Source organism: Strigops habroptila, chromosome 7, assembly GCF_004027225.2.
Source record: "Strigops habroptila isolate Jane chromosome 7, bStrHab1.2.pri, whole genome shotgun sequence".
NCBI classification, from domain to species: Eukaryota; Metazoa; Chordata; class Aves; order Psittaciformes; family Psittacidae; genus Strigops; species Strigops habroptila.
In genome coordinates, this window is record NC_044283.2 from 12,467,474 (window position 1) to 12,491,588 (window position 24,115).

Genomic DNA, 24,115 nt, shown 5'->3' on the forward strand with positions numbered 1-24,115 from the left:
GGTAGGTATTATCATTATATTGGTACAAACGCCTTACTATGTTATAGGAATTGTATGAGCTGGGTGAGATGGTTCATCAGCACATAAACTGCACAGAATCCTCCATGCTGAAAAAACAAAAAGTGTTTGGGTTTGTTTTGTTTTTAACCAAGAAGAAGCCCACATGACAGCAAGAACCACACAGCTGAGGGCACCAGACAGGCTCAGGGGCAGCCCCAGCGAGATGGGTCCCATACAGCCATGGTGGCACACACTGGACTTAGGCTGCAGCCTCTGTCAGCTGAGGCTCCACAGGCTGCATCCCAGAAGTGCTGCTGTATAAAAGCAGCCTCCAGCTGATTCACGGCTCCAGCAGCATTTACCCTTGTGCAGCCTTTGCACTGGGATGAATATTGAGCCTTTTGGCTAAGAATAGAGTTTTAAAAGGCAGAAAAAGAGAGAAACTACTCAGTATGAGTTAGTGGGAGCCGTTAAACCCAGGCTCTTCCACAAAGGAGCAGAAATTAATATTCAAGACAGGGAAGTAAGCGCAGTAGGATTTATTTTTGCAGCTCAGCATGCTTGTAAGCTGCATGGTGGTACATGGAAGAAATGAAGGGATCCATACCACTAGCATATGGAGCAGAGGCTCCATGTCAAACTGTGAGCCGTTTGACAATTATTTGGCAGTTATCTGCTCAAAATATTTGTGACAGCAGCAAGTCAGAGCTGCCACAAAGATGACAAATTCTTTGAAGTCTACTTCGGAATCACCATTTTCATCCAAGTTCTTGAAGACTGTGTCGATAGCATCCTTGTCCTTCCCTGACTGCAAAAGAAAAAGAGCAGGTTGAGGTGAGAGGCGGCACAAACCCTGATGCAGCAGCATCGCTACCCACACCATGATCACAGGCATTGTGGGGCTCCAGGCCCTCACCAAGATGTGGGGGGGGGCACCTTGGGAGTGTGAGGCTGATGCCAGCTCAGACATGTTGTATCTTTCCATGGGGATAGAGATTGAGTTGACTGGGAGGTTGATGGGGATATGATGGGGTATAATGGCTCCTGCATGCAGCACTGCCATAGGCCTGCCCAGAATGTCAGGTTATCTTATTCTCTGCTAGTGAGAACTTTTTGTTTCCCCTTTCTCTTTGCTTACTTTATGCAGTATATCTCTGGCTATAAAGCCATGAGTTCCTTCACACTGTGTTTGGCCGAGACAATTGCTCAGCACCCAGCACAGGCCGTGGGGCTGCTGTACCTCTGCCCATCAATCACTCTGGGAGCCACACATCTCCTCTGGCTGCCCGAAAAGCACATCGTTCCCATGGGAACACGTGCCACTGCTGGCCTCATGCTCAGGCTGGGGGCTCTGGGTGACAGCAGGACCAAGCGTGAGTCCCAGCATCCTCATGGCACAGGTACAGGACCCAGAAACATGTGCTCCTTCCTGGGTTTCTTACACCTCAGAGCTGCAGCCATGCACCTGCGTGGAGAGGCACATTTTCTGTGCTCAAAACACCATTCATCATGCTTAAAGCTGTGTAGAGCAGAGCCCTGAATTAATGAATTAAATCCATGCATTCCCCGTCCGCTCCCCTGGAAGGCTGGGCTGGAATGGGGGCAGTTTGCAGCTTTGCAAAACAGTGCTTTCCTGGGGCAAAAGTCAAATTTAAGCTTCGTTAAACACTTGATACCCCAGCAAAGATGTACACAGCCTCAAAAGTGCTTCGAGTGCTCTCTCTAGCCTTGGTGCCCGGCACCTCCTGAAGCGAGCAAGATGCTGAGATTGAGTTATGGCAGCAAAAACAGCAGTAAAATCTTGTCATATTTCTGATGGACTGACTGAACAAGGGCATCCCGAGGCTGATGTTAAACAAGGCGCTATCCAAGTAAAAAGAGAATATGTATGTTTTTTCAATTTTGCCAAAATATGTATTAAAAAGAAGGCTTTTTCTTCAGAAGTTTTCATAAGGCCTCTTTGGCTCCAGTCCTGGCACAGGTTACCTCCAGTGACTTTGGAAAATGCAGTTTTTAATATGAACAGGGGATGGCAGTAGAGACCCACCTAATATAGGAAACAACCGGGTGGGTTTTGTTGAAGCTGAACAAAAAAGCTGCTATTAGAATGAAATTTTATAAACTTTTGAACTTAAAATAGTTACTACCTTAATTGACATCTGAAGCAATTCTTGATCATGGTCTAATTAATTCAGTTTCTCATGCTGTGATTTCACCTTTCATTTTAAATATATGCACCTCTAAAATCACTATAAATTGAACCAGTTTCTTGGATGTGACTGAAGAGTGTGTCTGGAAGGTTTTACTCCTTTTTGCTTTGCAAATTACGACCAGTTTTAATTTTGTAAGCGAATAGTTGAAATTATTTAGTGAAATATGTGAACTGATTTTAGCCTCTGATTTACTGCTGCAATGCACGGATGGGAGTTATTCTTTGGAAACTCTTTATAACTGAGTCCAATCCTTCAGTGCTGTGGTATGGATTTATTTCTGCCTCTGATTGATTCAAGACCTTTCCAGGTGGCCGTGAGCTGTGTCAGCTATAACCAATTCTGAGAGCAGAAATATACATTATTCAAAAGACTTTGTTTCCCAGAACATTCTGCAAATAACAAAAACATGGATATAAATGTCAGGAAAATGCAGGTAAAACATTTCTTTTTCTGAAGGCAGACACGTTCTCAGTTTCTTTCTTGCCGTTACTACTCTGCAAGACAGGACGTTGTTGGTTCAAATTTACTTTAAGTGCTGGCATAAAATATTATTTTGTGCCTTATTTTTTTTCCTGGAATAGGTAAAATGGGAAACAGAGATGAAGACTAGAACATAACAGGACATTCAGCTATTTATGTTCCTGGAAAATTCCATTTTTTCCAGCAGTTTCAGTAAAAGCCAGTAAGAGCAGTTGTGGGGAACTGGAAAAGGTGGTGCCTGGTCAGTAGTCACGAGCAACCTTTGAGTATCATCCTATTTGGTAGCTCTCTAGCATCATGGCTCCCCAGCTTTATTTAGACCCAGGGCCAAGTTTATGGGGGATTTCCATGCCCCCTCAGAACTGTGGTTTTGTCGGTTTTGGTTTCCTGCACATGGAAGTGCTGTAGGTAACATACAGCTCCATGATCAGGAACAGGACACTTCCCATCACCCTGCTGGGTCACAACCACTGGGCTGTTTTACAGAGTTATTTCAAAGCCATTTTCATCTATCCCCTCCAAGACACCTGGGTCGTTATTCTGAATATTGCATCTGTGTTTAGTCTGCGAGTCATAAATCCAGCAGGCAGGGATTTCACATGGTGATTTCATATGGCTCGCACAGAAGGATACTAAATTGTATCAAGTACGCCACCTGTAGTGCCATAAAGCTTTTACTATAATATATTAAGAATTTTGAATACCTACTAAGAGAAGTCATATATACATATAAATCTTATATATAATATATATATAAAACCTACTTAAATGCACCTGATTATTCATACACATCTGTGTTGTAAAACACTTTTTCAGGTCTTTCTTTTACTATTAAAGACAAATGCAAACCAGTTTGCTCTGAGTTTGTCTGTTCTTATTTACGCATCAGTTTGATGAGCATACTGGGTACATAGTATAAACACCTATAGAAAGTAAGTGTATAAATATTTTGAGAGATTCCCCATCTGCAACTGAGATCTTCAATTGCTGACAATGTAACCACCTTCACAGCAGTTGTGACATGATATGAGCTGATACATTCAGGGATAAAGCGAAGAAGCAGGTGAGTTCTGAAGATAAAACCAACCAGAAGTAGAATCGGTTTTACACAATATGTGCAAAAACTTGTTTATTTGAAACTTTTCCACAAACCATTGAGTATTTCCAGATATAATTTCCCCTATAATGCACTAAACCCCATGTCTGCATGCCACATAGGAATGATGCCGCACTGTTCTCTTACCGCGAGGAAGTTTGGGAATTCGTTTTCCAGGAGGGTCTTTAGTTCTGCTTTGGTGAGGGTTTGCCTGTTGCCATCAGCCTTTGCATAGTTGTCAAAGACAGCAATGATCATTCCCATCGCCGTTTCCAGCTGAGACATGTTGTTGCTGTAGTCTGGCTTTCTTCTGAGCAGGAACAGCCTCAGGGCTCTCTTGGAGGATGAAGACTGGTCTTATTCTGGGGTTCTTCATGCAACTGTCCCATCCAATCAAGGGTTGCACACCAGAGGGACAGTTAACCCTTAACAAACATCCGTATCTGAGCACTGCTTGGAGTACACGCCTCTGTGCGGACAGCTATTCACAACTCAGGCTTTATCACCCTGGCATGCCTGGTACAACCAGTTGCTCACCAGTAGCAACCAGCCTCTCCTTCAAGATACACAGAGTGACTAACTAACGAAAATCAGATCTTGTTACTGGCTATTTGCTCAAGAATCAGATTTGTTCCTGATAGCCCAGCTTCAGGAAAGTATATGCTGGCCTGCTCAGGAGGAAGAGGAGCATCTCACTTCCCCTTTACTACCATAGTTAGGGTGCCTGCGAGGTGCTGCCTGTGCTGAGCCAAGAGCAGACATAGATTGCACCCTCTGCCATGCAGGGGACCTTGTTGTGGACCAGATGGCTCACTAGCACACACTGGGGATGGGATTCACAGGATCAAAAGTAGAGGTCTGCCATGCACAGCTGACTTAGCCCCCCCTGGGCTTGCACTCAGTCCATAGAGGATGTCTGCAGCAGGTCTGACAAACCACCTTTTCTCCAGGGCCAGTAAAGGGAGCCTTGCAGAGCCAATCCACAAAGAACTTCCTCAGATAAGGATATTTGAAGGGATAAATCTGATAATTGAGCAAACAGCAAGTATCAAAGTCCATCTCTATCCACAGTGAAACAACTTGTTATTGACCCTGTGCAGCGCCAAACCTTGCAATAAAATGGACTGTACTGAAAACAAAAGGTCACTCTGAAGTCCTGTGGTCTTCTGATCAGCTACAGCTCTGCTGGGTTTTGAACAAGTTAGAATTCCTGGTCAAGCAGCAGGATAACTTGGCCTCTATGAAACTCCAGGTGGTTACGCTAGACCTAAAGGAGCTCATTCAATGTGAGTTAACATCTACACTGGAGTTTGCAGAGCGGGCACACTCTGAGCAAGTTATTTGGGGGATCCTGTGAAAACTAGGGCATCATGCATGAATGATGCTGATGGACCCCAGGGTACTCCATAGAAAACCCTGATAGTGGATTCCCAAAGTTAAACCAGACTTTGGATGTCTTTGGACATACCTTTGCATGCTTGAATTTTCCAGTCACGTTATGCTATAGATAAGGTAGCAAATAATGGTTTTTAACTGAGAAAAATTTAGAACATTAAACTCTTCTCCCAGACATCCCTAGCCCCCTGTTCTCCAGGCAAAATCTGTCCTGTAACACCTACTACCTCTCAGAGCAAGACTACACATCACAAGTACATGGAAATCAAACACCTTTCTGAAACAAACCCCCCATGATTTTCCATCTTACATTCTCCAACTAGGGATTTTGCATTTCGGAGGCTGTATGCTTTATTCAAACAGTTCATGAGAACTGTTTGTTCCTGTGACTTCAGCCTTGTGGCATAGTTGCATTTAATTGCATTAAGTGGGTAAGGGTTTAAGTTTGAAGTTTCTACATTAAAGTGCATGTTGAAACGTGTGAGGTTCCTTCAGAAGGAAAAAGAAGAGAGCAAACAACTGGCCCTTGTAAGCTATCAGCATCACCTGGTGTTTGCTTGCACACACAATGACAGCCACTGGTGTGTCAAGTGCCAGGAACTTACCTTTGTCCTTTTCTGATATACATCTGTAGCATGAATCACAATTAAAAATGGCCATTAAAGAAAAATCAACTCCTCCCTAACAAAAACCTAACAAAATAAAATACCTACTTGACACATTCTTATGACTTTGAATCATGAACATCAGTGTTAGTTGTGCAGAAGAAGGAAAAAAGTGCCCCAAAAAGGCAGAGGGGGAGATTGTCAGCTTCAGTCAACAGGATATGTCAGCATGTGTCCACACCTTCGCCATGTAACCTGGCAGAAAAGGTCCTCATTCTTGACCCATTTTCCCCTGCAAACACAGGTGACACACACTTCTTGAGAAGGTGTCTCCAAAAGTGCTAAAACACAAAACAAACCACAGGCCTTCAATTTCTACACACTGAAAGGTCACTGTGGTAGCACTGCTGGGTTGGCCTGTTTGGTTTTTTAATGCGTCGTATTTGTATTCATGCCTGTGCACACACATCAGTACTGCCCAGGTTTTCCAATTCACACTTTTGGTATTGCTGAAGTATTTTCTTACCATTTGTTTTTCATCAGAAATCGCAGTTCTGAGCACAAGGCACAGACTATTACAGCTGTTTGTAAAACCAAAGCAGAGTACAAACAGGATGCACGCACAAGAGAGCAAGCAGTGTTTTGATGCCAACTCATCTGTCCAGCTCCCCAGTGAGGTAAGCTTTTTTCTGTGGGCTTGTTTAAACTGTGTATTATTATTTTAATGTAAACAATATCCCTTGTTTGCTTCTTTCAGGTTTATTTCTTTGAAGAATTGTACAGGCAATGGCTTGGATGGGTAGTCACTGAGGGTCACAGTGACAGAATTAGGTCCTGGTGTTCCTAATTCGGGCCAAAAGTTTAAATGCTTTATGTGATACAAACATGGACTGTCACACACATAGTTTTCAAAAACCACTCACATATACTCAAGTTATATGGCATTTGGCCAAGTTGTTCAGGCTTACATGAGACTTGTGCGACCTTGTGCTGGTTTTCTTTTAGAGAACAGATTTTATCCTATGTTCTTTGCAGCAGTGCCTGTTTTGGAGAGGTCTGAATAAATACATTTGTCAGCTCTGCTCTGAAGAGCCGTTTGTGTCAACAGCCAGCTGAGTACCTGAAATAGTATAGCTGAAAGGGGAAACTTTTATTACAGCTTATCATCCCTTATTCTAAAAGGTGCAGGAAGTTACATGAGAAGGACTTTTTGACAATTTCCACTAATCTGTTATGTATCTGAATGAAAGAAGCATAGGAGGAAGGAAACAGAACATGAAATGATGAATTTGCTGGTTTCTTAGGTTGTATCTTGGCAGCAGTACAAAAAGCAGTTTATTTTTCTCTTAGCAAGAAGATAACATCTGAACCATAAGCATTGCATGTTCCACACCGAGATAAAATTATCAAAGCCCTCAAATTTTCCAGTGTCCTGTATTGTTTGTTGAACTTAGAGTATCAACACTCTTTACTTACTAAAGAGGAAGGTTTTCCTTTGCAGTGCTTCTGAAACTTGCTCTAAGTCTGGTGAACAGCGTTTAAAGGTCATTTCATTTCCGCAATGCATGGTACATTTAGTTATGTCTAGGGATTAAATGATGCATTTACTACATTGTTTTGCAAAGCACAGTCAGAAAGGTTAGACTAAACAGGCACTGATGAGGCACAGGCAGAAGAGCAGTTCATACAAGCGCAGATGTTCAGTGACGCTGTATGGGTTCTGTTAATTATATACCTATAGGCTTTTACTATTTTATTGTCATTTACTTCTCAAAATATCCTTAAATTGTGTTCACAATTGCAATTAATAAGCTCACATACTGTTTAAGTGAAGTCTAAAGGCAGGAAAAATGAAGAGGGACTAGGCTGGCTAACTGGCTGTGTGACTTTGAGAGCTGGGGCAATAACACTGTTGTCTGGCAAAGCTGTGCCACGGGAGACATGCTTCATCACTGTATATTGATGCTACTCAAACACATTTATTAGTGCACTAGATGTAGCTAGGTTAGACTGTAAAATCAATGAACACATTGCAGACAGTAAATTAGTATTTGCAGTGTAAATACTCCTATCTAGTTTCAATCCTTGATTGAATCATTTCCTGTATGCTATTCTCTACAGGGATTTTATACTTCGGTTTTAAGGTTCATGATATTCGGACTTCCAAGACTATATATTTTTTCAATTGTAATGACAGAGAGGTGACACCCAAAGGTAACTGAATATTGTCCACTCAAGTGTTACTGCAAAAGATGGTTGAGGAAATTCTCTAAGACTTGATTTGGAGTTTTAGAAAGCAGGCATCCTTTATCACGGTGCTGGGCACACGCACGAATCATTTTGCAAAGGTGATCACGCCTGGAGTCTACAAGCGGCATCCATATATCCAACGAATTTAGGCACATTCACAACCTTTCCAGGAAATGCTTCACATATTCACTAGATTTCCTGGAACTAATTGTAATGTTTGCATTTTAACTACACATGTGCTTCTTTGCTGGGTGGTGGTCTCGAGGGGTCTCTGGTGGTCATGGATAGTCTTCCTCACTGTGTCCGCTGATTGACCTCTGTGCTTCTGCATGTGCAAAAGACTCTTGTGAATTACTTAACAACTGTGTTCGTATTTTAGGTCAGTTTGTTCTGATTTGTTCCTTATCTTGAAGAACCAGCCCCATCTGTCTTGGTTACTCCTTCTTTATCTTCAAAGGCAATCCTTGTTTTACACATACCTCAAAGCTGCACTGGCCCATCTTGCTCTTGAGAGAGCAATCCGAATTTACAACCTAACATCTTAGCTTACAATTAACAGAGCAGTTTTAATTTACAACTTAGCATTTTAGCTTACACAAGTGCTGTAGTCATGATTTGTGAGTACTGTGATTCCTCAGCCAGCCCAACTCGAGCAGTCCAACTGTCATTTGCTCCACCTTAACACATAAAATCCTACTCAGATGTAAGCCACCACCATGCTGAGCTGTGGTGAGCAGAGTAAAAAGTTGTTCTATGGCATGGTCAGAAAGAATAAGAAAAAAACAGAGGAAAAGGAAAAGGAAAATAAAGAGAAAAAAAGAGAAAAAAGATAAAAAAAGAACAAAGAAAATGAAGGGGAAAAAAGGAAAGGAAATGAGCTGTGAGAGCAGATGGTTGTCTTGTAAACTGTAAAACAAAATTTACCTTGTGAACCTTTTAAAGGAAGTTCCTATTTGTTAGGGAGAGGTAAAGACATGCAAGAACGACTGAGCCAATACCAAGAAAGCTTTCAAAAGATTTTATATGCAAAGAAAGAGGAGTATTTCAGCCATGTTAAGCTCTCATGGACTAATATAAAACAATACTGTTTTTCCCTTACTGTACAAAAGCATTTTCTCAGAGGGAAGGAATCCCTAAGAGAAAGTTGAGTCATGTTGAGAGCCTGTGCAGACAACCCATGAAGAAAAAAACTTTGCATCCCCCATAAAACTAATTTTTTTTTTTGCATTCTAAGATATTAATTTATGCATACATTGAAGCAATGGGAAGGGCTGACCTTGCTGGCATGGAACTGTGTGTAGAATGTGGGGATATCCATATCCATATACATATACAATGTGGGGATATCCATATCCATATACCATCCGGAAGATTTACAAGGCAGTTTGGGCAAGTGGAAGGTCCCCAGGCACACACATTTAACATAGCTGGCTGCTTTTGGTTTCCGGAGAGTAATCATGGGGTAGCATAGCTGATAAGAAGCAGTGGGGCTTTTTCAGAAGGCAAACACTGATATCATTCTGTTAACAGGGCAGCAAATGAGCACAATGGGCTCAGAAATGGGGTGGGAAAGAGGAACCAGAGCATGCTTTTGTAACAGACCATTTAACTTCAGGTTTCACACATCAGAAAAAGAGAAGGCCTTCCACAAACAGGGAAATGAAAAATCACCTGCACAGAACTGGGAACGTCCTTGACTTGGAGGGGCGAACCCAACCATGAACAGACTCTCACCTAAAGCCAGAAGATGCTCGAGTGTGTTGAGAAAATATAGTCGTGAATACAGGAGTTGCATTGTTTTGGCCAAAATTTGTATTTTAAATGTGTTTAAATCTATCTAGATGGACTACCTACTGGGTGTACTTAATAGAGTAGCCACTGGTGTGACAATTACTGGTTATGGTGTCTCAGAAGCGGCCTGTGTCTGTCTGAAGTGATGTCCAGGCCCACTGCTGACAAAACTTTTCTACCACGCTGCAGATGTGAAGGAGAGGTGAGAAACCAGTTGTGTTTGTTTCTACCCAGAGGCAATCAGCTTGTTTTCCCTTCCGCAGCACTTGACTGACATGGGAGCTACTCTTTCCGTTTCCTTTCTTGCTCAATAGCAGTGCCTGTTCAGATTACACTGAGAGTCTTTAGGTTAAGGTTAGTCTGTATTTAAAAAGAAACTTAAACAACAAATTGTAATACTGTATAGCTGCTAAATCAGGAAAGGAGAGTTATTCTATCTGAGCAAACCCAATCAGACCGCTTTTTTGGTTTTGGAGTGTCTGTCACTTTACTACCTGACCTTGTTCTGCTGTCTTCATTAGAGATGTTTGGTTTGGTTTTTTTTTAACTCTGTCCAGAATTGAAAGCTATAAAGTAAAAGAGCAATACCTGTTACTTGCTTTCATGATATATTTCCACAGCAGTAGAAATAAGCCCCAGCCATGGGTCTCAATTGTGTTCGGCCAGGTAGTGTACAGATACTCCTGGCTCGCAGAGCCGGTCTTTCAAGTTTAGGACAACAGCCTATGTCTGTCTTTAGTCTGCAGATACCGGTGGACTAAATAAATAGTGCTGCGCTTACTCCCTCTCTGCCTTACCCTTTTTATACCTCTCTACCTCTGTGAAGTTGAATACTTCCTGAAAGTTATGAAGTAACTTTGATGATAGGAGCAAAATAAGGCAGTATAAGATGTTGGCAAATCCTGGCAACTGGCTCTGCTTTGAAAAAAGGACAAGGCATCAACTGCTATTATATCCTATCAGCCAACAAAATCCACCAATGCCCAGCACCAGACCACAGCACCTTAGCTAAAACCTCGTTACTAGAATGTAGGAGTTCATCAAAATCCTCCCATCTCAGTATTTCATATTATATAGAAAATGAGAAGCATTTGTACACGATCACTTGTCCTTTCTCTTGGTCAGAGGAATTGGCTAGTGCCCCTTTGATCTGTGCATTCGTCAGTTGTATTTGCCTCTTCCTGTTTGCAAAGTATTGAGACAAGACCACTTACTAAAAATAAACCAATACAAACCTCTCTACAGCCACCCTCGTTGTAACTACCCCTGACGAGCATGATGCCAAAAATAAATTCTGATAATCCGATAGATTTAATCTCTAGTTTATTTCTCCTGTTAATTACAAAGGATGTGGCAATATATCTTGATTTGGAGTTTGGAGTCTGATGGTGAAATAGATGCAGCACACAAAATTTCATTTGGGTTTGAAAGGCCAGTTCATCAAGACAGAATAAAACCAACACGGCATCCTCTTTCGATTAGTGGAAACATGGGCCCTGTGAACCCCATGATACACTTCAATTTCCCCTTAGGTGGTATTTTCCTTAAATTTGGGATCTATTTGAAGATTGAGGTCTTTAAGAGAGAAGCAGGTAAAAACATTATAGCTCAGACAAAGTACTGATTTCAACTTTTATTTCCCAAGCAGTGCTAGGAACTAGGCAAGAATTACAATTCAAACAAAACCCATCCTGTTTGCATAGATCAGACTTTCTCCCTAGATATAGCCTATATCCAGATTTGCATCTGCCTAATGGAGGAGTGCTTTTAAAGTGAGTGTTCTTAACTAATTGAATAAAGACATTCTTTGTTGCACTGGAGCTTTTGGGGTTTTGAGAATAGTGTCAGTTCTGCAGTGGTTCTTGATGTCAGCAGTACAGAGAAACCACTTCAGATAAAATCTGGTATCGAACGAATTTTAGTCTACCAAGTTTAACATCGATGGTGGTTTTGGCTGGGATAGAGTTAATTTTCTATGTAGTAGCTAGTATGGGGCTGTGTTTTTGGAAAAGCATTGGTAATTCAGGGATGTTTTTTGTACTGCTGAGCAGTTGAGGCCTTTTCTGCTCCTCACACCACCCCACCAGCGAACAGGCTGGGGGTGCACAAGGAGTTGGGAGGGGACACAGGTGGGACAGCTGACCCCAACTCACCCAAGGGATATTCCATACCCTACGGTGTCATGCTCAGCATGTAAAGCTGGGGGGAGACGAAGGAAGGGGGATGTTTGGAGTGATGGAGTTTGTCTTCCCAAGCACCCATTACCCGTGATGGAGCCCTGCATGCCTGGAGATGGCTGAACACCTGCCTGACCATGGGAAGTGGGGAATGAATTCCTTGGTTTGCTTTGCTTGTGCATGGCTTTTGCTTTACCTGTTAAACTGTATTTATCTCAACTCACGAGTTTTCTCACTTTTACCCTTCTGATTCTCTCCCCCATCCTGCCAGTGGCTGTGCGGGGCTGAGTTGCTGACTGTGGTTAAACCACAACAACGTCATTGCTGTTCTGACAGCACCGTTATCAGGCACAAGAACATTAGTCATAGTATCATACACAAACATGACTATTTTGCCAATATGTTGGTTGAGGTGCCTCATCACCCTGCCTGCTACTGAGGATCCTTCGTGTAACGGAGCCAGGAATACCTACCCGCTCCGTACTCTTCTTCCACAGATACTATAAGAGAAAAGAATCCCAACCTAGGGCTTGGCAAAAAAGTGTGGTTCAAGTCAGACTGAAATAATCCATGCCCAGTTGCTAAAACTAGCTGCCTAAGTGCTACATAGATTAATGAAGCTGCAACTCCTTGTATGATTGTGCAATGGATCAGGAAGAGAATGAGTTCAGTGCTGTAATCTCAAGTTTACAATACCTAAACCAAGGTCTCTCTAAAACAAGCTCATGTGTGTGACAGAAACAGAGAGGAAGCCTCATTCGTAGGATTATGACTAAGCCAAGTACACTGGTGAGGCATTAGAAGCACGGCAGAACACATAGAGGCTTTAGAATACATTGTGCCAGTTTTGCTCTTGAATTAGGATCTGTTAGCCTGTGCTTAACACAGGACTTTGAAACTCAAATTAATCTGGAATAGAACCATCAATTTGCAGCAGCCTGGACAGGAGGGAATAACCATCAAAACTGGCTAAAAACAAAGGATTCTCTTCAAGTTCTGTAATTAGGTAGATGGGCTTCATTATATACTGAACAGTTAAACAGACAGTTAATATCTGAGAACATACTAGACACTAGAATAAGTCCTGAGGTTAATTACAGAGCTCTTTTTTGTTTTAAAGCTATCAAAACAACCATGAAGAAATAAAACCAGAAAGGTGTGTTGCTTCCCAAGTGGTACAGAAGAAGAGAAGATAATATACAGGACGCATAGGTGTCAAACTCTTATTTATGTGTACGACAACCAGCGGGAGCTCTGAAAATACTCTGCTGGCTCATAGCCACTGTCAGTCATAGATAAAAACAGGTCATGATAAATCTGGTGTACTTTTCAGCTGCCAGATGTTGGAAATGACCATGTTAACATACAAAATAGGAGCAGCTGTTAATAAGGCAGCATTCTTTGCTGGTAGGAACCACATTTAATCTGCAATTTCTAATAGTGTTTAATGAAAATATGATTTGGAGACTGTTAAACTGTGGTTTGGTGGCGATCTCTTATTTTAGGGGTTTCCTTTAACAATTTCCTGAGTATTGTACATCTCCTTATCATGATTAAATAGAGAAGTAATCAGCAATATATAGAAAGACCAAAATTTACTGCACCCACTTACAGCTCTGTGAGTGTAACTAAAAGCTTCCTTGATCAGGGAACCTGGCCTGAAGGTCACCATCCCTTTTACTGATTACAGCTTTCTTGTGTAGGGGACAAAGTTACAGGTTTGTGGAAATTCAGAGTCCCGTTTGTGAGTCTCAAAGGAATATGGCACATGACAGTGTTTCACCACACAGTAAAGGAAACAATTCTGTAATAATGAGCTTCAGGACAAAAATCACCAAGATTTTAAAGTGGCTGAACTTCAAAAAGAAGAAAAGAAAATCCTCCTCTTTATTCAATTTACACATAAATACCATGAGATGTACTATAACCAATAGCCTGTAACAAATATTTTCTCTTATTTGAGGTATATTCACAGTGCAGTGATTACAGCATATTTCTGAAAGCAGAATATTCACTGCAGAAGGATATTCAGGGGAGGTTACAGAACAACCCACGAAAGAGGATTCACACCAAGGAGTGAGCCACTGCTGAGCTACAGTAGTTCTGAACTGCAGTCACTATAGCACAGAGAGAGCCAGACCACAAGGCACGCTGTATGGCCACAAAGACTTCATTACAGAATGTTGAGTAGCAAGCCAGACTATGTAAACTGTATTTAAGGGCTCTGGGAAAGCCAGTCTGCATCTACTGCCCTGCCCAGCTACAAGCTGTAACAAACCTCGTGAGCAGTGAGGTTGTTTCTCCTTGCATTGCTGGGAAGATGATCCAACCTCCAGCTAAGCTCTGAAAAAAGTTTAACAGAAGACAAAATAACCCTGGTACATAAATACATTCACATTTCAGATACCTGTTCGTAGTATCCAGCAGTGTTTAGTCAACTGCCATTAGCTTTGCTGTCAATACTGCTCACCTCGTTTCAGACCTCAGAAGCCAGCTTTCCCTTACTTTCCTGTTTTGATTTTTCATCACTAATTTTTTTTTTTGAAGTTTTAGAGCTGGCAAAAGTGAAACAAGTGTTAACATTCCAATGTCCTCCAAGCAGCCGTCCTCCAGCAGATAGGCAATAATTATACATAATCATAATATAGAGAGCTCCCTTTAAACCCAGCATTTCACGGTGCATAGGAGACTACCTGCTCTGGAAGTATCTCCCTCATGTGTGAATGAATTAAAACTAACAGTCTTTTTCCACAGGAATATAAACCTTTCTGGCATACCACTCTGGGTATGAGGTGGTCAGCAGTGATGATAGTTGTATCCTATACGTAGTACTGTCTATCTGGTCAAATGATTACCACCATGTGCATTTTCATTTTACCTTCTGCTGTTTATACATGGGGTGCCTGAAGAAATGCTTCTGTTGGAGAATGTTGTTTGGTCCAGAAGATTTTTCAAACTATGGGAATACATCTTTTATTATTTCCGGATATGGGGGGAAGAGTTGAAGCCAGTCTTCTGAAATAACATGCCCTCCAAATTCACAGGCTCCTTACAGCATTTTGTTAGTGACAAAACATTCAGAGACTGCTTGGAACCAACCTTTTTCTTGTATACTGTCCTGCTGACATGCTTCTGTCAGGAAACTCACAGAATCCATCCTTCAGCAGCAAATTATCATAGTTTTCAGTTTTACAGCGATTTAGCCATATTTTTTATGTCCTGTTAGTTCTGAATGTCAAAGTAGATGGCGGGTCCTTGTCTCATTCTAGACTTTTCAACTGCCCTAGTTTGCAGGATTTGCTCATCTGCTACACAGGATGCAATAGTTGCAGTGGATTTCTCATCTTTTCCTCTTGATTCATTGCAAAAAAGAATCAAGTGATTCATAAAGTGTAGACACAGCCTTAAAAAAGCAAAGAAACTTCAGTCAAAATAATTTTTACTCATAAAGTCTATTTAAAATGACCTTTTACCGAAGACAAAGCATCTAGTACAGCCCAAGAGAACAGACAGAAACATGGGTCATGGAGTTATAATTTTAGAGAGAAAGAGTGTCTTGGTACTAACACCGAAAGGCAAAGTCTTCCTATGTTTGGATTCAATTCGCTTGGTTAATTAGGTCAGAGGCACAAAGTACTTACTTAGAATACCAAAGATGACATGTTTCAGTGTAAACTCAGTTCTATGAAATCTGAAATTACAAAGCTTTTTTTATCTCCTTAATCATTTAACTCCAATATTTCCAAAAAGCTTTATCACACTGTTCCTTCTGGAGGGATGCTCTTTTTATGCACTAAACTAGTACACTGCAGTGGTATTCCGATGTTATTCTGGATTGTGCAAAAGTCATCCTGTTTTCATTTCCTAAGCACGTGTAGGATTTGGGATCTTCAGGTAAGCCCTTTAGCAAAAGCTGAGAATTAAAGATCTGCCTTAAATGCACACAAAGACCTGTGCTCACAGACATAAAATCAAATTCTCAAGCTGACATGGCGTAAAACAATAAAAAGACGTAAGTCATGAAGTGGTCTTCACAGTTACACTTTGCTATGGGGATTTACTGTCTCTGTTTCAAGAACTATGTTCAGGACAGAGGTACTGCTGCCTGAACATCAAACAAGTGGCATGGGAGGTATGGCCAATTAATCTGGATCATGCTTCTGTGCATTTTTGCACAGCCAGAGCCCCTCAGGAGTGTGCTTTTTATGTGCTTCTATAAGCTGGAAGTTTGCATTAATGCTACATTAAGGCTACAGCAGTGCTTAGATTTGGGCTGGAACCTGCAGAACTTAGCAATGAAAACATCGTAAACTGCTCCAAGGATTCCCTTAAGGGCCAAATTCCCCTGCAGCTGGCAGAACTGTCTGGGAAACATGCACTGAGCATCTCAACTCAGGGAATATAGGACGACTTTCCAGAGAGACAGAGATGTGCTGTGTAGTAAAAGCACAGCCCACAGTGGCCAGCTTTGCCATGGGGATGTTCACTCTCAGGTTAAGCTTAATTAGATACCTGGAGCTATGTGTTGTCACCTGACCTAATTGCTCAGCATTGTTATGACGTATGATACAGGTGAGAATAAAATTCATGCCTTGATTCAAGTTCTGTGAATCAAGATTGCTTTTGCAACCCCAAGTATTGGAAAAAAACATGACACAAATTGAGTGAGGACTGTAAATAGCCTTGCAGAGGCGTACGGAACCTTCATGTTTGCTGTTCTGGAAATGGTGCCCAGACCTACCCAGAATGTACAGTGAATTTCCAAGCTTAAAGAGAAAAAGTATAAGCAATATAAAAAACTAGTGTGACCTTTTTAGCGAATTACTTTTGCACAAACAGAAAAAAAACCCTTTAAATTAAATCAGTCATGTTCTGCAACACCATTGAAAGGCAATGAGTGCAGCTCCAGAGACACCATAATATGTGCTCATCACTATTGGCTTAATTTGTTTGAAATATAGTGTGCATGCACATTGTATATACTGGCTTTACTAATCTACTGGATGTCTTGAATGATTTATGAGATCCAATTATACTTTAACATTTAAAATGATACCACTATGAAATCACTGCTTCTGCTTTTATTAAAGCAGCAAAAAGATCTGTTACACGAAAGAAAACACCAGACTTATACCATGACATGTCTCTGTGGCTAGCAGCTGCTAATGACAAAGGAATAACAAGAGACCTTTTATAACTGTATTCACACATCCTCCGGATGAGTCTTGCTGTCCATACAAACCCTGAGCAGTTAAAGGCTACTAATGAACTCTTCACTCTGCACCCCCTCCGATGCTTGTTTCTCATTCTCAACCTCGTTTTCTCACATCTTCATTAAATATTAACAAGTAGAAGAGTTATCCATTTATAGCTAGTAATTAGAATATTTTATTACTATGACCAGATCACCCATGCCTTGTATTTTTAAAATTTTCTACTATGCTGTCTCCTGTAAAAGCAAGTTTCTGAGCTTCAGTGGGAATCTACATATTATGGGGAGTGAATTTTCCCAGCTATACATTTTCTTTTTTTAGAATGATGACTGTTGTACAATAAAAGATAGATATTACTGGTTTACTACCTGCGTCCTGATACTCTCTCTCACCATGATTTCAGTACCAATATGACCAAATCAAGACTGAAGCCAAGTTTTCTAACAGGAGAATTCAGGAATCTGTAAACTCAATAACTGCAGTTGTGACCATGGGCTTTAGCATTTTACATCGCCTCTGTGCAGCTTGTCCAATCCTGTCCAGCTGACTGTGATGGAAGTTGCGCCTGCCTATGCAAGAGTTCACTTAGGGCTTCTTTCACCTGCCCACTTTATGTTTTAATGTAATTACAAGATTAAAAACTGCCTGGAAAAAGAAACTTGCCTGAAATCTGCTACCTGTTCTCAGAAAGCGCTGTCTCCTCTAATGGCCCTATGAGCTAAAGCCAGCCCAAGCCCTTTGAGCTTGGTAAACAATTATATGGAAAGTGACTTTACTGCCCTTTTTTACTTCCTCTACACTTCTTCCACTCAGTCTCTATATTGATATTCTCCACTTTTTGCTTCCCTCTTCTGCAGGCCATTTTAGCGTGTCATTAAATTTAATAACAGAATCCAACACTTTCCTACAACACAAATACCTTTCTTCTTATTTCTGAGTGTTGTCAAGATTGTTTTTTCTTAAAAAAATATAAAAAAATAAAAAAATAAAGCTTTTTTTCACGTGTAGTGAGGTGCCCTCCTAGGAACAGCAGCTTGCTCTGTCCTTTCTGTTCAGTGCACTCCCACTCCCCAGTGCCTCATTTTGAAAGTCCTGTCACTTACCCATTCAGCCGAGTTTTCCTCAGTTGCTCCACTGGTGGATTCACTTCTCCCATTAACTTCTGCCGCCTCGAGCATGCCCTGATGCCCTGCTGTCGGCACAGGAAGCAGCGCAGAACCTTAGCAAAAACCAAGTTACAGTCACTGCTTGCTTACTGTCCATTTCCAGAGCCACACTGGAAATGCCAGAGATCTCTGAAGCTCTGAAATGAAGAGTGCAGAGCTCCTGTGTAACTTAGTCTTGATGACAGGCACTAAAGGGGTTTTCAGCTTGCAAGTGGAATAGAATACCTTCAGGTTTCTGAACACCCCTTATGCCATGGAGAGCTGGCCAACAGAGTTTGTCCCATGAAAACTGAACAAAAGAATTGATGAGCTCACGCTTAAGTAGACACCTACAACAGGTCAGTTCATATAGTCACCTGCGTCAATCCAGTGACCAAAACAGGAGCTTAGGACTTCACTTACCTAAATCCCCTCTCCCTGCTTTGTTAACTTGCAAGTTAAATTGCATTTCAAACCACAGGTATTGCTCTTATATTCCTGACAGCTCACAAGCTGAGTAAGCCTCACACTGCAACCGTAATACTCATGCTACAGTTACTTAGGAGGCTGCCTTAGGTTACATGTCACTGATCTGCACCCACTGTCTGCAGACGCCCTGCATTTACACTTGTGAACCTTCCTGTTCACTGTTTTTTCTTGTGACTTTTTCTATCTTTCATTTCAGTATTTCCTTTTTTTTTTTAATAATAATTTGTTAAAAAAAATTTACAGCTTAAAATAGAATAGCTCAGACTCCAAGGCTGAGTCTTTCAGATGTGACTTCCAGGTGTCACTACCAGGAGTAAGACTGTGATGCAGAGCTAAGTTCTGGCTTCTCGCTTTTTCAGTCTGCTCTGATAGTCTGAAATATCAGAATTGATATCTTTCAATACCCTAACCAAGTCAAGATCTTCAGTCTAAGCGATCACTCTTCCTGGAAAGATAAATTACGGAGGCAAGTGGCTTCAAGAACACTCACTTGAATTATGAGTTGTGCCTCTGATCCCTCCTTTCAGCTTGAGGTGCCCTTAGCAGATCAGGACCAGGTAAGAAAAAGTTATATGCTGAAATTCCTCTCAGTGATGCCCCTTAGGTGCTCCTGTCTGGCCATCTCAGGACAAATATCTAACTTAGAGAGTATGTGTTAATGGAAATATTGTCACTCACCAGGAAGTTTTGAGTGCTGTTTCTTTCTGTAGCAAAGATACAAGCTTGCCAGTGCCACTAAGAAAGGAATGATGGCGCATACTGCCAAACCTCTCTTTTTCAATGAGTGAGCCTCTGCAATGATATATTTTAAATAAAGGTATGTACTATTCAAAGCTACAATAGAACAACACTAGGGAGGGGGGACGGTGGGGAAAATTAAAACTGACTTCAGCAGTGAATCAGTTGACCCTCCCCCCCAAGTGCAAGGTCACTTATACTTCCCCATTCCTGAGGAATGCATGCCTGATGAACAATAATATCAAATCCTCCTATAGCTCCTGCATTTTGACAATTCCCCCCCCCTCCTCTGGTGTCTAATGTGAGTCTTTTCTGCTTGTACTTTAAGGCTATTGCTACCAGACCAGGTAAGAGATCTGTCTGGATTCAGATCACCTAACTCATTTTAAAATCTTAGATTAACTCTTTAGCAGCCTTTTACATTCATTTCCCACCATTTTGGACACTACATTTATTTTCTACCACTGATGTTTTCTGAGTCTTTGGTAATTTTTGTGTCTCCTTTTGGACTACCACTTGCTCAATAGTACAAAATAGTGTCCAAAACTGGACTGTGTTGGATGAATGGAGAGTTTATTTCTCATGACTTGACCAGTTGATATATGAGTGATGTTTGGTAATATTAAAGGTCTAGTCAGAGTCCTTTAACATTATCAAAGTTCCCTAGTCTTTCTCTACTATTGAGAGGTAGAAAGAGAGGTAGGGATTAGCATCTTCACAGTGTCTTGAGATAGTTGTGTAACAGAAGTGAGGTAAACTGTTTCTATGTATGTCACATTCTTGGCATAATTTCAGGTGAAACATACCTCACTCCTATTGCTGAAAATTTGTGTGTGAATATTAATTGAATTAATGCTTTTCGATGCTTAATTCAGAATTGGGACCTTAAATTTCTCCCCTGTGAAGGTTAGCATATGACTATAATAATAAGGAGACACAGCCTACACAAAACATCACAACATCTTTGTGGACACAAATCCTTATTAATATAGAGCGTATACCACTCTATCTTCCATATTAATTTACTAAGAACTTGCAATAAAAAGACAAAATGGTTAGTAAAGGGTACATATTACTGAACAGAGTAACCATGTGATTGTTTCAGCCACTCCTTATGGCAAGGCAGATGCATTAACTATGCCAGTTATGTCTCAGCTAACTATCTAGCCTACCAAATCCTTTCTTAGAAGGAATTGTGTTTGGGTCGTCTCTGAAATACACAGCAGACGCCCAGCATTTTGTAAACCTTAACTAATAATTCCTGTTAGCAAACTGTTATAGAAGAAAACAAACACTACACTGGGAGAATTAAGCCAGAGAGCTTAAGTCAATTGCCATGAAGAACCATTCATGTCTTTTCTGTGTTTGCCTCATTCATCCCAAGATCTACAGCGCTGAGGGAGAGATGTGGACGAGGGAGGAAATGTATAAAATAGTTACAAATGAAGAATCTTTATGATGACAAATTAAATGGCACACTTACGGTCTTGCTAGCTTACCTTTGTCTTCAACAATCAATGTTGTCCCATTTCCACATGCTTTCTTACAGAAAGGTATTTCAATAATTATCTCACAGTAGTAAAATCCAGTGTCATTTACATTGGCAGATTTTATCACCAGCACATCCTTGCTTTCATGGGTGATATTATGCACATAGAAAAGTTTTGATGATATAGTTTTGGTGATGTTCTCTTTATTAACAAGATACCAGCTTACTCTGTATCTCACAACAGATTTTTCCCAAATACAGGCGATTTCAGTGTAGTCTCCAATTGATAGATGTATTTTTGTTGGTGTTTGGATGACTGTTATATTATTGGGATCTGTAGCTAGTGGAGAAATACACATAGATTTAAAGCGGCAAAGAGATAGCATTACAGCTGTAATATTTACAATCACATGATTGAAAATAATGTTAATACTGTAAAATCATCATGAGATTAATTTTTAAGATTAGTTACTACCCACTTCTCCCTTGAGCAATGGCAATGGCAATTTCTGGCTAAAGGAAAACTTTTAATGTGGTTTGTTAAAGCCCTTCATCGTTGTTTGCGTGCAACAAATGACAATCTTCTGTGTACTCGCTGATGTGCTACCTGGCCCTCAAATGGCATCTTATAAGTTTTATCACAATTATGCAAATAAATTTTCCTCCTTTGCCCTTAGAAAAAGCCACATATACATCACACCCAAAGGAGTTAGGCACCTCTATTTTTACCACAGTGCTGCACTCAACAACTAGCAGAGAACTATATGGACAGTATAGGGGTAATATAAACAGCAGAAAAGTTAAGGGAAAGAATTATTGTAGCGTATAAATTACAACTTAGAAGCTGTTCAAGTGTCAAAAAACTGATCATTTATTTCAGTTCCTCTGTTAATTTGCTTTGTTGTTTAAAATATAGTTGTGCTATAGGCTGTGCTACGTTTTAGTCTTGTGACTTGAGTGTCCTTCTGGAAAATAGCACTGAAAAAAACCTTTTGCCCTTGCTTAATCTCTTAATCTTTCCCTCTCTTTCCTTCTGTTTTTTAATTTATACTGAACACCTTCAGTATTAACCAGTGCAATTTGTATTGAACAAGAAACATGAAACCTTATCTGCTTTGTATTTCAGTAGTTACGTGATCCAGAACTAAACCTCCTTAACATTTTAAAATTCTACATTCAGTGTTTGTCACAATAAATATTCAAGTCTAAACATCTAAGAAAAAGAGTGCTTGCATTAACCTAAGATCGTTTTGGGTGTCGAAGTATACAATTTGTTCCTCTACACTTTTTCTGCAACAATCTCATTGTGAAAATGCTTTCTCATTCCCCACACATTTAAATTTTGATTTCAGCATTATGAAAATATAGTTAACATTCTCCTTGTCTTGCACATAAGTCTATGTCAGGTGGATATACTGCAAAAAAGATACATATCTTTAAACCCAGCTCAAGGATTACAAGTGACTAACTATAAACAAAACAAAATAAAGAACACTTACCTAAGCAGCCAAAACACATTGTTAAAAGAAGTTTCAGTGAAATTATGATCATCACACAGGATTATTAGCACTTGCATCAGGGTGTCTTTGTTGAAGATCAGCGAAACAACAAATGAAAGCCTGTCAGATTCGTAGCTTAACTTCCTCTTCCCTCATGTGGTCAGGACGACAGAAACCTAAATGCAACACAGATTTTCCCTACACTCTTTGAAACTGCCGACATAGATGTGTCTGTTTTAAAGCCCAGTCGTTCTGTCTGAAATCATAACATCTCTTTTTTTAAATTTTAAGTTGTTTCCTAACTGGCTACCTGTCAGCACTAGATCTGTTGTGAGCTCTAGTGCCTGTCAGCACTAGATTTGCTGACAGGACATTATAGAGAACTGCTTTTCCATACTTACAGTGATCTCATGTGAGCCATTGCACTTCTGCAATCCTTCATTTAAAGGTATTCTATGAAGATGAGATCGTGTAGCTACTATGTATATGTTTTCAGCAGCCTCTTCCAGCCAACCTGATGAATCTTATCCAAAGCAAAAGAGACAGTAATTGTACATAGGTTATACTGATGCCAAATAAATATTACTCCTATCTTTCCTTATCACACCTTTCATCTTGCTGAAATCTTGCCTAAACTCTTCCCTCCCATGAAAAGTACTTTGCTACTTTTGCCTTAACAGTAGCATAGCTCCACTGGCAAAAGCAATGGAGGAAGGCTAAGTTTGAGGTGTTTAAGTTTGAGGTGTTTGAGTGAAGACCACAAAGTGGCCCCAACACCCTGCAACATCAGTGGGAAACCAGAACACTGCACTGTGTATGCAATACATCCCACTGTTACCTGTATGTGTGCAGCTGCATTAATGCAATACCAGTGCCATAGGATCATAGAATGGTTTGGGTTGGAAAGGACCTTAAGATCATCTAGTTCCAACCCCCCTGCCATGGGCAGGGACGCCTCACACTAGACCATGTCACCCAAGGCTCTGTCCAACCTGGCCTTGAACACTGCCAGGGATGGAGCATTCACCACTTCTCTGGGCAACCTGTTCCAGTGCCTCATCGCCCTCACAGTAAAGAACTTTCCCTTATATCTCATCTGAACTTCCCCTGTTTAAGTTTGAACCTGTTGCCCCTTGTGCTCTCACTACAGTCCCTTGTGAACAGTCCCTCTCTGGCATCCTTGTAGGCCTTCTTCGGATACTGGAAGGTATATTAAGTAAGGCCTGTTTCAGGAAGATGATGAGCATGGGTTAAATAAAATGATCTACAGTTATGTCATCAAGTTAAAGGCCATGTTGAAACTTACTTGCCTTCAATTATTAATTAAAAAAAAAAATAATCTACAAATATAGATAACTGTATGCTACTTAATGTTCTCCAATACTGATTTTTGGCTTCAACCCAGAATCACTTACATTGCCTGGCCAGAGAAGTGAAAGACAAAACATTGCTTCCATTTTCTCAACTTACCTAGTTTTATTCCCTGGACAGATGTTTCCAACACCAGGCCAGACAAATTTGTCCCACAAACATGT

At 40.7% G+C, this 24,115-nt stretch overlaps 2 protein-coding genes across 3 annotated transcripts; both read right to left on the reverse strand.

The window, feature by feature from the left end:
• Nucleotides 1-524: 524 nt before the first annotated feature.
• On the reverse strand, nucleotides 525-4,343 carry S100P (S100 calcium binding protein P). Its single transcript, XM_030492407.1, has 2 exons — nucleotides 3,937-4,343; nucleotides 525-808 (listed from the first exon to the last, which is right to left on the reverse strand). The coding sequence occupies exons 1-2, from the start codon at nucleotides 4,072-4,074 to the stop codon at nucleotides 659-661; spliced, it is 288 nt and encodes a 95-aa protein (XP_030348267.1). The 5' UTR covers nucleotides 4,075-4,343; the 3' UTR covers nucleotides 525-658.
• Nucleotides 4,344-13,881: 9,538 nt separating this feature from the next.
• Nucleotides 13,882-23,094, reverse strand: LOC115610913. Of its 2 annotated transcripts, XM_030493007.1 has the most exons (6): nucleotides 22,982-23,094; nucleotides 22,581-22,756; nucleotides 21,092-21,421; nucleotides 19,533-19,646; nucleotides 18,324-18,439; nucleotides 13,882-15,410 (listed from the first exon to the last, which is right to left on the reverse strand). In XM_030493007.1, exons 2-6 carry the CDS (start codon nucleotides 22,630-22,632, stop codon nucleotides 15,366-15,368), a joined length of 657 nt encoding a protein of 218 aa, XP_030348867.1. In that variant the 5' UTR covers nucleotides 22,633-22,756; nucleotides 22,982-23,094; the 3' UTR covers nucleotides 13,882-15,365. The 2 variants fall into 2 exon arrangements, with proteins under 2 accessions (XP_030348867.1, XP_030348868.1); XM_030493008.1 differs by lacking the exon at nucleotides 22,982-23,094 and having other exon boundaries at nucleotides 22,581-22,862.
• Nucleotides 23,095-24,115: the final 1,021 nt, after the last annotated feature.

What these genes read in the sequence shown, in the direction of transcription:
- LOC115610913 (XM_030493007.1), bottom strand. Translation starts at nt 22,632, where the DNA reads ATGATCATAATTTCACTGAAACTTCTTTTAACAATGTGTTTTGGCTGC. An exon ending in ACAGCACTCAAAACTTCCTG is followed by an intron (nt 18,440 to 19,532) that starts GTGAGTGACAAT and finishes GTTTTTGCTAAG; the next exon opens with GTTCTGCGCTGCTTCCTGTG. An exon ending in AGGAAAACTCGGCTGAATGG is followed by an intron (nt 15,411 to 18,323) that starts GTAAGTGACAGG and finishes TGCTTTTTTAAG; the next exon opens with GCTGTGTCTACACTTTATGA.
- S100P (XM_030492407.1), bottom strand. Translation starts at nt 4,074, where the DNA reads ATGTCTCAGCTGGAAACGGCGATGGGAATGATCATTGCTGTCTTTGAC. An exon ending in AATTCCCAAACTTCCTCGCG is followed by an intron (nt 809 to 3,936) that starts GTAAGAGAACAG and finishes TTTCTTTTGCAG; the next exon opens with TCAGGGAAGGACAAGGATGC.